The sequence below is a fragment of the Tympanuchus pallidicinctus genome, unplaced genomic scaffold, assembly GCF_026119805.1.
Source record: "Tympanuchus pallidicinctus isolate F22 unplaced genomic scaffold, pur_lepc_1.0 scaffold1, whole genome shotgun sequence".
Lineage (NCBI taxonomy): Eukaryota > Metazoa > Chordata > Aves > Galliformes > Phasianidae > Tympanuchus > Tympanuchus pallidicinctus.
The window spans coordinates 32,791,138-32,805,128 of NW_026294618.1; the positions used below are offsets into that span (position 1 = coordinate 32,791,138).

Below are 13,991 nucleotides of genomic sequence, written 5' to 3' on the forward strand. Positions count from 1 at the left end.
GAAAATATTCCAGTTGATGAAATTATACCTTCACATGACAGGATTTTTTGTAAAGCACACCATAACATTTACTCTATAAAAGTAGCATTCCAAAAGTATACACTATAAATGATGCTGAACCAGCTGATAACAATCTAGATTTTCAAAATTTAACAATCAGCCAATACGATACACATGTCTAGAAAGGTTTCTTGGAAGGCAATGAGAGAAGCCTATACAAAATGTACCATCCTGTACAGCTGCCTACTTCCACATGTTCCCAACAGAACTGCTAAAACCTCACCTCAACATAAGTTTTAATGTAGAGTATATTAAATTATTGAACAAATGATCCTGACTATCTTAGCTACATCACTTCTCTCTTCATCTTAGCAAGTGAGTATCATAACTGGATGTCACATTACAGCCAAAACAGCTAACAACTTTGAATGTTAAGTGCTCCACTTCAAACATGAAATAAAGGACAATGTTGTAGACCATAGCAGCTGAGAACAGACTGATCTTTCAGAAGGTCAAGTTAACATCAATTGCTAAAAATTACTCAAAATTACTGTTTATAAAGATTTTCGAGTAAAAAGAATGGGAGAACAAATCAACCAGACCATCAAACATTACTGAAATAGTATTCTGCTTGACCTTGATAATTTTCTTCAGTATATGATTAAAATGATCTAAAATTAGCTATGGTTCAATTTTAAAGAAAGGCTGAATTAGTGAATGCATTAAATTAGAAATTATCAAAACTTTGTCCATAGAGCAACTTCTAATGTTCCAAATCTTCTATTATGGAGATAGAAATGCATCAGTTTTACCTGAAAGAGAATACTCAAAAGGAACTGTAGGAAGATTAAGAACAAGGGACTCTCAGCCAAGAGGGGGTAATGGGTAATGTAGAGGAACCTGTGCCTCAAGTACGGGAATTAAGACTACTCTCTTGCCCTAGTTTATTTTACACAGGATCCAGGGCAGGGAGAACAGAGGTTGTGCACATCCAGGTGAGGTCCCAGCATGGATTCAAAACATGTCTCGGACACAAATTGAGACTGAGGAGCTGGAAAGTATTTCCTGGTCCCACAGCTCAGTCCTGGCTTTATGATTTACAGCAGAGGAGGGGAGCATGTTCTGATAAGGATTCTGGTACTTAGGCTATTTAATGTACACACACAGAATGCAGAATGAGAACTCGAGAACTCCAAATATTTTAATGAAAAAAGAAAAATGTAAGCAAGTGTGTCATTTGACATAGAACATACTATTCCATATATTCTAATAATAAATCTAACTACTTTATGAACAGTAGAGAAGGAAACAAGAGAAAGAGCTGATTTGGAATAGGTCTGTAACATGACATTTAAAAACAAGACTTTAGAAGATCGGTCTTGAGTTTGTTTGGGTTTGGACAGAGACTAGGGTGACTTTATTTTCCTTTTCCTGTTTTGTTGTTGTAATTCTTGTTTTTAATAGAGAAGGATTCAGTGCAAAGTGCATGCAACCTTAAAACCTGAGGAGAAGAGAGATTTAAACATGATGGCAAGCAGGCTGTAAAAACAGCATATTCCTAGTATGATGCTGATGCCTTATGAAGTCAGAACTGCAAAAAAATAGTTTGAAAAGTTAATTCACTTATCTCAAGATGAGTTTTTTCCACTCATGCAGTGAATTCATAAAATGACACTATTGAAGGCAAGTTAGAGACAGTTTGTCATCTTATAAAATATAATGCTCCAAAAAAAAAAAAAAAAAAAAATCAGAAACATAGCAACTCTGATCTCATTACTCTTTCTTCCTTACATAGTTAAGGACATTTATTTCTTCCAAGATGAAGTTCACAATGGAATTCACCAATGAACAGCACAAATATATCACATACCTTGAAGTCACAGCTTCCATGAATTCATCAAGAAGATCATCATAGGCTTGACCTCTGATTCTCTTATGTCTCAGCCCAATATACAAAGGATCTTTCAGCAATGCCTGTTAAAAAAAAAATAACTATTTGAACTATTACAGGAACAAGTTACACTGGTACATTCTATATTAAAAGGACAACAATGCAGTGTTTGAGGATTAACCCAAGTGTATGAAATACATATCCATTTATCCACCTCTATAGAAAGACTGAAAAAATGCAGCAAAGCGATTAAAGAAACAGCCTTTTGTATCAAGGAAAATGGATATCCTAGTATCAAAAGAAGTATATTATTTCCAAGTGAAAAAGGGAAAGTTTAACCTAAGAAGTCAAGTTTCAAGAATATCTTTTTAGAACTTTATTTAGTTCTTTTCTCTTTTTTTTTCCCTTTATATCCTGACAGGGCTTGAATTTAAAAAAAGTTATTTTCTCTTCTTATCACGTTTCACAGATATCTCTTAGGGAATACTTAGTTCATCATTTCAGCTGTGTTGAGAGTCACAGAATCACAGAATATCACAAGCTTTAAGGGACATACAAGGATCACTGAGTACAACTCCCAGTTCCACACAGTACCACCGAAAATTCAAACTCTGAGAGCACTGTCTAAATACTCCTTAAACTCCAGCAGATCAGTGCCTAGACTGCTGTTCTGGGCAGCCCCTTCCATGTCCACCACTGTCTGGTGCAGAACCCGTCCCTAACCTTCAGTGCCCTTCCCCTGACACAGCTCCATGCTGTTCCTTGGGCCCTGTTGCTGCCACAGAGAGCAGAGCTCAGCGCTGCCCATCCACTCCAGGTCAGGAGCTGCAGGCCACCATGAAGCCTCCCCTCAGCTCCAATGATCTGGGCTGAGCAAACCCAGAGACCTCAGCTGTTCCTTGTACATCTTGTCCTCTAGATCCTTCCGCACCTTAGTAGCAGTCCTTTGGACACACTAATCATTTTATGTCCTTCTTATATGGTGGTTCCCAAACCTGCATACAGTAAAGATGCCCTTCTGTGGGACTGCTCTTCAACCACTTATATAATGTTCATGAACTTCAGTCTTCTGAGGCTGAATAAGCGTTAGCTCTGCACGCTTAGGCAAGGAAATGAGTTTGGCATCCTGGGACAGCTTGTCTGGTGCCTTGTATTGCACTGCAAGGACAGAAGCAGGCAGGCTGTGCCGCACAAGGGCAGTAGGGATGGAGCCTGCTCGGCACACACCATGCCTGGCTGACCACAGCCCTTGCACACTGGGCTCTTTATTCATTGCCACAGATATATGCCGAAAGCCTCCACAGAATGTCCTTGGCTCAGTCTGGTTTTGTGCAGCCTTTTGCTTGGGGACAAACTGGTAATTTTGTAGCCTGTTACAAGATTCCTCCATGAAGCATTCTTTCCAGCCATTACAGTGTTGTTTTTTAATTAAAGTTCACTGGCACTGACAGTTCCTCAGCTGGGCAAAGCAGTCTGTGCATGTGGGAGCCAACCCTAGAATATGAGCAGTAGGGTTAAGTGTTTGTGTAAGTTGAAGCTACAACTGTTAATTCCTCTCCAGGTTAAGAAATTAATAGGCTTCCTGAGCAAAAGGCAAGCGAAGGATGCAAAGATCAAACTGGAAGATAAAAACCTCATGGATAGAAAGAGCAAATTGGACTGAATCGAGCAGCCTTTTTAAAGGCAAATTAACTGAAAAATGTGAACTCGGGAGTGCAAAACAATAGAATCGTTATTTCAAACTGTATCAAATACATAGAATACTCCTGCTATTAATGTTTTCACACAGAAACTATTCTTTCAACAACTGTGTTTAAGATTGATATCATAGAAACATTATGAAGGTACAGTCTTTTAAATTCTGGACTGACAGGAGGGCAGGTTTTAGTGATGTTTTTAGGGTTACAGATGAGAAAATGTCTATTATCATTCAGTGGTATTATAGTCAGTACCTATCTGTTCAGCAAGTCTAGAGAAAGGGAGAGCTGATGCTAGCACTTATGTTAGCTCATCCCAAAGATGAAGTATCTTCTGGGGAGAAACAGAGGATAAAGCTCCTTTTTTCTTTCACAAGAGGTTCCTTGCAAATGTGTTGACAAAGTTCTCGTCTTTAGGTAGGAAAAGCCCCAATCTCTTACTGGTGAGTATGTAAAAGAGGCAGTATAGTTCAAAGAAAAATGTTACCTGATTATGAAGTTTCTTTTTGCAAAGCATTCTACAGCCTCAAACCCAACTAATGTCAGTGTTAGTTGCAGGATTGTGGACATCCAAAATTCAGTCAGCATTTGCAAACAAAGAATCTAATACACATTTAAGTTCTGTGTGCTGGACTTCAAAATAAGCTTGTTCAAAGAAAATAGGCATAATAGTCTAATACAAATTGAAATCTTATCCAGCTTCCTAATGCCTTAAAAACACTTTGCAGCTGTAAGCAGTTCTTACAGGGCAGAAAATCATGATTCAGCATGTTAGTGCAAATTTAAATGAACGCAGATTGATTACTGCACAATTAATTTTGATGGAAACTGTTGGTATGCCCGTAGCTTCAATGTTATTTTTTAGTGATGAACTCTTTTATTGAAAAAAGTTTCACACAGCGTGAAATTTCAGTCCTGTGGAAACAAAAAAGTTGTTTGAAATGTCTGACATGGAGAACAGAAACTCCACTGTGTTCACAAGCCCTTCCCCAACCTGAGAAAACTGAGAAAGAAGAAGCTCACAGGAAGAATTTGGACTGTTTTAACATATACAAATGTTCACAGTTGAAAAGGTGTCAACGATCCTAAATGTTCCTTGGTGGCTGTATGCCTCATTAAACCAATCGTACTCTGAAATGTTTCTCATTTCTGGGAGGTGGCACATCTTTCTCTCAAAGCTGCTGGTGCTCCGTACAGCTGTAGTTTCCCTTTAGTTTTATAACTGTGGCTCCAATGAATATTATTTCTCATTGTAGAAATGAAGGGTTTTGATATTTTTAATGGCACTGGGGGAATTTCTGCTGTGAAACATCACTGTATACCAAATATGTTATAGGTGGCACTGAGAAGTCTGGACTCCCTTTGCTGACGTCTTTGTGAGTAGAGAGGCTCAGCATCTTGCAGCCCTGGGTTCTGAACCTCCAGCGTGCACTAAATTATGTAAGTTCCAAAGAAATTTCCTGGTGCCAAGTTTGAGAATAGATGACATTTCCGCATGTTTTTTCTCTATTGATGAAGTATATATGTGTGCAATTTTCTGTTTCTCACTGCTTTGGCTTTTGTAGCTAAATTAGAGCCAGGTGCACAGCTCAAGCCTTGCCTGAACTCTGATGGTTTGCTGATCTCTTTACTATAATTGTGCACAAGTAAGATGGTATAAATGACTTGCCTTTTTCTTAAAACCTCAAAGTCATTACAGTTTTAATATGCTCAGGTGGTTCTTCAAAGGACTTTTTGTTATTTTACTCAGCTAATTTTAAGTAGATCTATATGATCCTCTGAGTACCAGAACCTCAATTAAGCCCTTTCTCCTTGTAAACTCTTATTTTGCTTAAAGCTTGAATTCTGCCATGTTGCTAAACCTCAACTTTTTAGTAGTTTTTTCAGCCTTAAAATTAAGTGTGCCTAAAAATAAACTAGTGTCAACTTTTCCAGTATCATTTAATATGTGTAAGAAACCCACTAACCAGGAAAAGCAGACTTACGTTTCACAGGAGATTAGATTTCCAAAAGAACAAATCTAAGTTTAAGCTTTGACAACAAGCTGAGGAACAAAAGGAACCCAAGTCATTGAGGAAAAGTACCTAATCATCATGTCAACTTGACACACTTGATTGTGGTATAGAAGTTTCTCTCCAGTGATCTGTTTTGAAAGCCATGAAATAGCCGATAGTAAATGTTAATCTCTCAAGATGTGTGAACACTAAAAAAAAAAAAAAAAAAAGCAGGGACCCAGTTTGCATGGTGTTGACCTGAATAACAGGATAATGTGCTTAAGCAGCTTATTCATTCTTCAGTGCCTTTTGGAAACAGAGAAGCTCCACAATGGATTGCCACTCACAGCTCAGAAATAACTACTGTTCTTTTCACTTGTAGAATGTTTAGTTCCTTTGTCTTTGCCCTGGGTTTCTTCATACATTGTTCCAAACAGGACTATAAAGGAACTTCGGGCTATTTCTTGTTGAACTGTAACATTTGTAAAGTAGAAGGCATTGAGCTGTAAAGGAATTTCAGGCTCTCAGTATATAGCTGGCCAAGCTTTTCATCTGCGTTTGTCGCTGAATTAATTGTCTGGGCTTGTGAGACTTCCCAGACTGGATGTTTAAACGTGCCCCAGAAACACTGAGTTCGGCATGTTTTAAGTAGTCTAAGTGAATAGGTGAATACATTTATATAGCTTTCTCATAACTACGCTTGTTTTAGAGCTCTGAGCTTTAGTACTGACTATAGATTTAAAATGCTTATTAAAGATTTAAAAGTGGCATAAAGAGGATAAGACCCAGTGTTTCAAGGCAGATCTTTGGCTCAATTAGCCCTTCCTTTAAACAGCATAAATTTGAACACATATTTCTCTTGAACTTTTACAGAGTTACTACCCATTTCAAACTGGATTATTGATGCAATCAGTTATGACTCAATTTAGCTGTGAAGTTTTTGAAACATCTTCATAATTTAAAAATTTAAGGGGGCGAATGTATCTTTCATTTGTATTTCCTATGAATTTATCTTCCAGAGAAGTAAAATTATCCTTCGTATGTCAGATTTTCCTGAAGTCATTTGAAATAGGTAGGAAAATTCAAAATGGGAATGAAAAAGTCATTCCAGAAATAGTTATTGATTGCAAAATTGAAATATTTGTATAGAAATAGAAGAGCATGTGACAGCAAAAATGACTGTAGAAGGAACCTGGCATCCAGCTCTTGCCAGGTTTTCCTCCGGTGTTTACAATAGACGCATAATTATAATTTTTATTTTGTTGCTACAATACATAGAATAGTGTAAACACAGAGGTAAAACTATTTCAGCTGAAGAATATGCTCCCTACAAATTAGTACTACATAGAAAGGAACGGATAGAAATTACAACTTAATGATTTTATTTTTAACTTTCATATGTTCTCTAGTTCAATCAGTTAACTAACTGCTTATATTCTGAAAATCTATCAGTAATGTATTACAAGTAGATTGTTTTGAAATGATGATGTATTTAGCAGCATTCTAATGTAAGTTCTTTGACTTTCCACTGAAATGAAAAGTTAAGAGACAAGCATCCTTGTCTGTAAGACCAACACAGTAACTTACATTAGCAGTTTTGGGTGCCACAGTATATAGACATGAAACGAAGGCTTGTAATATTTCAATGCATTTTCTTGGTTATGTTTCTGATCTAAAAACACCTTTCAGTTCCTCAGCTTGACAAAGAGCTTTATAAATGAAATAGGTGAAAAAACAAGCAAACATGATCTTTCATGCAGCAGGATAAAGTCAAGAGTAGCTGAAGGAAGACCCAAGCTTGAGCAGCTCGTAAGAGTTGCTAGTTGGGGATACCCATAGAAAATTAAACACTGGACAATTCTGATGGGCCTAAAAATGCAGCTTTCTATTAACAGAGCTCAGAAAACAGTTTGCTCCTTTCCCTACAATTTTTTTTCACTTCTTTAGAAACAATATATTACTCCCCATCTAATACTGCCTTCTGACATTCTCTTAAGAAGTCACAAATGATTTTTTTCACAAGAACAGCTTTACCACACTATTCAAGGGTAGGCACTGATGCACTAAATCAGGCTAACACTGCATCAGTGACGTGCTGCCACAACCACATCTAGCAGAGTCGGTGTGCATTTTAGGATACACAAAAATAAGAACACCAAGATAAACGTACTGCATAATGTTTAACAGTCTCAGAGAACTCACTGAATGTTAACATCTGACTGAAGGGGTAGGGAAGATGCTAACTCCACAAATGCCTGTAATTTGAGTTGGAATTTGGAAGATGCTCAGAATCATGGTTGCAGAGCAATATTTCATCAGATGCAATTTAAGGATGCATAACTCTTGTATATATTAAAACTGAAAACAAATGGTTGTCTGCATGCCAGTGGCACTTCGTGAAAATCTTAATCTTATTTGCCTATTGAGAAAACAATAGTCCTGAAGAATCTGATATTGTTTAGGACTTCAGCAGATTACACTGCATACAGTAATTAATATTTTAAAATAGAGACAATGATCAGACAGCAAGGAAGTGGAGTAAGTCTTACATTTAACACATGTAATTATCAGAAGACATGAAAAGAAATTTCCTAAATCCCTGACATCTACTTTCTATAAAAGATTTTACTGAATCTCAGGAAAAGCTCAGAGTAATAATTAAGCTCTCAGTACAACTGACCGTAAATAGCCCCCAAATGACTAGTGAGTATCATTCCTTCTTCAAGAGCTCCAGCACTTAAATAGCTAAAATCTCAAACTTCATACGTGTTGTCACACATCACAAAACATTTAAGAATACCCTCCATGTTTTAGAATATGCCTGGCTGAGAAGGGAAACAAGCTACAGAAATAGATAATCACAACCAAACATTATTACCTTATTGCTCTTAAACATAAAAAGGAAAATACAAATCTCCAACTTAAAATGCTGAAAGAATGTTATGCTGTGAGAGATGATAATAAATTACAGAAGATGATCAAACAGCAGTTACAGAATATGATCTAAAGAGACTATAATGCATCCAAAGAAACCTAAAGCCAATTCTGGCCCCAGTGAAAATTTTTCTAGAAATTAGAGACATTTTTCTTTTTTTCTTTTTCAACTCACAATTTAATAACAGACAAATTGTGTCTTGATTTCACTACAAAGCAAAATGAAGATAATTTTAACAAATGCACTATTTATAAAACTGAAAATCTTATTTCATTTTATCAGTATGTCTTGTTTCTGATCAACAGTTCTGATATTTTGTGATGATTTTTGTTTTTTTTCAGATGTAACTATAAATCTTTGTCACTTGCTATGTCCTCTTATTCTCAACTTCGTTAAACTTGTATCTATTTATTTCATTTACTTCCATAAATTAATCCCTTATGGACATTCACAGAATATCTTTGACCCTGGCATCCCTGTCTCCAGAGCTGACACAGCCATGATCTTTATTAGAACCAAAAAGTCTCTTCCTACATAAAAAGGTAACACCAACAAAGACCCTTCGACAAACTAGAAATTACTAACAAAGTCTTATGGTATTCTTTTGATACTTACATCTCAGCTTTTGATTATGCCTGATTTCCTAACAGCAGGAATAAAATAAGGCAGAAGTAGCTCTGTGCGCAATGTAGACCTTTTAGAGCAAGGCCCAAGGTTTTAGGATCAGCCTCACCATCAGCCCATGATGTTTTGTCTCAGAAACTAGGTCTATTTCTGTGGTAATAGAGATGATGCATCTTATCTCACAGTTTGTTATAATAACTATATTTATGGCTCATTCCCACTCTTGTCTTCTCCACTGATTGTCAAAGTGCTGAAGAAGCAGACAGCTAGTTTCAGAAAGAACAGAAGCCAACTAAAACAAACAGTATCTTTTGCCATTTTCTGAGTGTTAAGAATTGGAAATGTTTGCTGTATTTTGAAATAAGGTCTGCCATCAGTTTGGTCTATGGATATTCATGCATACTATCCAAAATAAGCATTTCCAGATATTCATTTCTACTCTCTTTTATAAATCCCTTTTTACTGAAATGCGGAGTGAAAAGAAATGAAATGAACTGATGTAACTGCTGGTAATATCAGTATACAGCTCATACTCTTTAATATGAACTGAAACTGAGACATAAATCTAGTGCCTGCATTAACGCTCTTTCTGCTAAAGCCGTTTCCTCCTCTGCTTCTTCTTGGGTCCATAAAATCACTGCAGATACACTGTTTGGTAAATGCAACAATCTGAAACTCCATCTGGCTCTCTCAGATTTTCCATGGTCTAATGAAATAGATTATTTCACAGAAGAAATATTCATAAACAATGTATTTCATAAAAATAACAGTCTAGGGAAAAGAATGCCATACTCTCCTAGTCAAAATGGCAAAGTTTGGAGGATGACAAATGAACAAAAGTGAGAGATCATTGCTGAGGTATTCTCACACATTAAGCAGTAGAATGGCATTTCTCAATGATATGAAGTGTTATTAAAAAAAAAAAAAAAAGTTGATGTGTTCAAAAACAAGTTTAATCTTTTTAGAAGTTTGAATGATGTGGAAGAAGCATGTAGCAAGAGAGGAAAGTGAAGGGCAAACCAAGAATGAATTTATCTTATTTAAATTAAGAATCTATATTGGATTTTTCAACATCTAATCTAGTCTAAGCTCTTTTAGTAGTCATTGGACAAAAACAGATAGTTTCAAGACATAATTCATTAGACCAATTTGAGGCAGATCCTCTACAAGAAATCTCTATATCTCTTCATAAAATTAGCCTCAGATGATTAACCTGGGTTCAGATGACTCTCAAGGTACTTTTATCTTACCCAGTCATTTGGAGCTTACTGAGTTCAGGAATGCTGGGTCACATTCTCAAGATTAATTGTTCAAATATGAGGTTATATTTGTCTATTCTGTTGAATCTCAAGTATTGGAAAGATAATAGAGGATAGACAAAAAGATTGCTATCTATGTAGGTACACTAGGAAGGCCTTATTTTTGGTCTAGGACTCAAGCAATGTGAGATAGCGAATGGTTCCAAGGAGATTGATTACAAGTACTGATCTCCAGTGTTTTATGGAAATCTAAGTACAATACAGTTAAAGTAGAGGAAAATACAATGATAGTAAAGTGAAGTCCAGTTCTGAAATATATAATAATATTTTATACAACATTATATTGTTAGTATTAAAGATATTAGAAAGGTAAAATTAACTCAAAATTCTCTTATAATTTAACTGTGCAAGAACAAGTGAGTATTATAGATTGCAGTAAATTTGTACAACGGCAAAAGCAAACCCAGATGAAGAAAATTAAAATTTTACACTGTTGTACTTTTGTTTGTTTTCTTTTTAATTGTGTAATTAGTTCATTGGTTTGACAAAGGGCTCTATGTATTTATATTCTGAAAGAAAGTTTAGAGGAAGGTATTTTTCATTTTTGTATTAGAACAAAAGGAGACATACATTATAACTGAAATAATGTAAACACAGAATGTCTTTCTACTCTCTAAAGAAAGCAGTTCATTACAAGTGAATATACTAGCAGTCAAAATGTGGTTAGTGTAGATAATATATAACTGAGTCTGAAAAACATTTTAATTGAGTAAATTTTTAAAAGAAAAGCCCACTTATACTGGAATTTTATTGATAAATCTACTGATAACCACAGCTACTGAGCTGAGCCTAACAAAATATAAGAAAAGCCTCTAAGCGAAAACACAGGCAGTGATGTAATACATTCCTCTGGAAATGCCATGGTAAAGATAGCATATGATCTACATTTGCAAATGAGTCAAAAGAGTTAACAGCTCTAAATATCATGAACAAATGCTGTTCCCTGTTGTGCACAATTATTTCATAAAAGGGGTAAGCAATGCTTTCATGCTCAGCACACAGTGCCTCCCTTAGAAAGCATAAGCCATTTACATACAGCCTTCTACAGACTGAAGAATCAGGTTTAATACAACCAAGAAAACACATAATCATTTAGAAGTAATACTAATTAGGAGGAAAAAGAACAACAACAACAAATTACAGAATAGCGTACCTCCAACTGAGTAAAAACCTCTACAAACTATCCTCTAGTTCTGATAAAATTTAATAAATTAGCTCAGTTTTTCCTCTGGTGTAGACTTGCCTTGTCAAGCCATTGATTTGGATATACCATTCACCACTGGATCATAGAATCACAGAATCACTTACATAAACCCTTACTTTCCCATTTATTTCAAGTTTTGATTAAAGTAGGCTTATTTAATATCATTTCTTGTCTATTGCCTAAAGCTTTGATTTCATTTCCTCTTCTGTTTTATTGTTTTCTATGTGCTTTTCTGACAATCCAACTTCACTTTATCACAAGTCTCAAAATCTGAGAAATAGGGAGCTATAAACTGAGAGAACAGGCTATTGTAAAACAATTCTTTGAGACAGAAGGAGCAAGATAATGCATAGTCAAAAGACCGAGGTCTGCATGTCTCAACAACAAATTAGCAGCATATGGCAGAAACATTCAAATGGTAAATCTGGGCTTATTACTACACTTAGAAATTCTCAAATCTTCTGAGTTAGAGGCAAAAGAACTTTTGATATTTTCAAGTTGTGAATGTTTCTAAATGCATTGCAAGAACTGTTCAGTAAAAGACCCCTTAAAATCAAGAGAAGGAAAGCTCTCTAAAAAGTGCCAAAAATGATCAGCTGTCAGATTTGTGTGAGCAGCTCCAGAAAATTGTAGAAATGCCTCTGCAATGAGGGGCAAATGGCAGCTGTCATAAATTACACCCTTTTCCCAACTCCTTTATGTTTGCAAGTATAATACGGATGTTAGCTCAGTTTCAGGTATTTCTGATTGCTTCCTTTTTTTTTTTTTTTTTTAATGAAGCATATTTAGGAGAGATGGCCGATGCCATATTTGTTTCAGAAGTGAAATTTTAAGGGGAATGGCATAGAGACAACTATTCTGCACTGAAGCAAACACACTCCATATATTATTATCCTGTTCCATTCTAGCTTCATAATTGTATCAGTGCAAAAAACTTTATCCATTCTCATTAAAATCATGGGTTAAAGGACAATTTTAAATATTTCCCTTTCTGCATTTTTGGGAAATGCCAGACATACTCAGATTCAGACTTTCCATTTTCTCCATACTATAGACTGTAAAATCTAGACTCAATATCGTCTTACTTGTTCTTTTTTCACGCCTTCCTTTCAGTCTTTAGAAGGTCATTAGTTATACTCTGTACCTTTTCTACTGTACCAAAGCCCCCTAATTTTAGAAGAAACAAGAAAAATAGATTGCACTTGTCCACACCCTTCTCTAACGCAGACTCAGTCCACTCCAAATAACTGAATAAATTTAAAAGAAGGCTACTAATTCCTGAAAATTAAAAAATCTTGGTTTGGGGTTTTCTTCTTCAGCACCATGGGCTGGACAGAATTGTAATTCAGAACTGACTTGACTTTTCAGTATTTTTGAGCAGTGAAAACAAAAAATGATTCATGACTGTCTGTATGAAAAGTAATACCCTACTGCAGTATTTTCTTGCCAACTGGAAGGGAGAAGTAGGAGTAAAGAAGGAACATTCATGAATTTTCATGTTTATTGAAGTGCTGGCAAGCGGAAGGATCTTGTAGCAAGATTTAAGGGGAAAAAATCTACTTGTAAAATAGCACCAAATCTGTGAAAGAGACTGCAAAGAGCAAGAAAAATTCCTGATAAGGTCTGAACTCCTGAAAAGGTAACTGCAACCATCTCCTGTCAGAATGGCAGGAGCAGGAAATAAACTGCCTGAAGATTTACTCCATCAATAGTTTTAGACACTGTAATGTCTGGAGATCAGCGTGATTAGGCCACAGCATAACCTTTGAGTACCTGCTCTGGACTCACTGCTCTGTGGAACATGGAACATGGAAAAGAGACCATCTATCTCAGTAAGATGGGTTAAACTGATCAATCACATTTAACATAGCTACATGAAAAGCTGTATATCTAGAAATCTACTGTCTGCACCCTACACAGATCGTGTGCATATCAGAAATGCTCAAAACTGTTAGTGAACACACCTGCAGAACATAACCCAGAAAGTAGATCCCCAGCTACAAAGATAACTCCTTCCTCCTGTCTATACAAAGATTTTTTTTTGTGGAATTCAGAAAGTTCCATTATAATTTATTCATTTATTTCATTTAGTCATTATTATTCAGTACACTATCACTGAGTAGCTGGCTCTAGTTCTAAGAGTCAAATCCAAGAGCACGGCAAAAGGAATATGACCTCTTTAAATTCAGAGATCGTAACAATTTTATAATGCATTAACTACATAAACTTCAGTGTAGAAGTGCAACTCATCTACATATGAATGATAATTGTGACTGTTTTATTCAGAAATCCCTACAGCTGTAGGCAATGCGTGTGATTTTTTTTAG

The 13,991-nt window shown here is 35.9% G+C and overlaps 1 protein-coding gene across 2 annotated transcripts in view; it reads right to left on the minus strand.

Moving 5' to 3' along the window:
• Positions 1–13,991, minus strand: part of ME1 (malic enzyme 1) — a 155,787-nt gene that overhangs the window by 67,714 nt on the left and 74,082 nt on the right. For both annotated transcript variants that reach the window (XM_052682685.1, XM_052682696.1), the window contains one exon: positions 1,871–1,974. In XM_052682685.1, the coding sequence (XP_052538645.1) occupies positions 1,871–1,974 (104 nt within the window). The remainder of the gene's footprint in view (positions 1–1,870; positions 1,975–13,991) is intronic.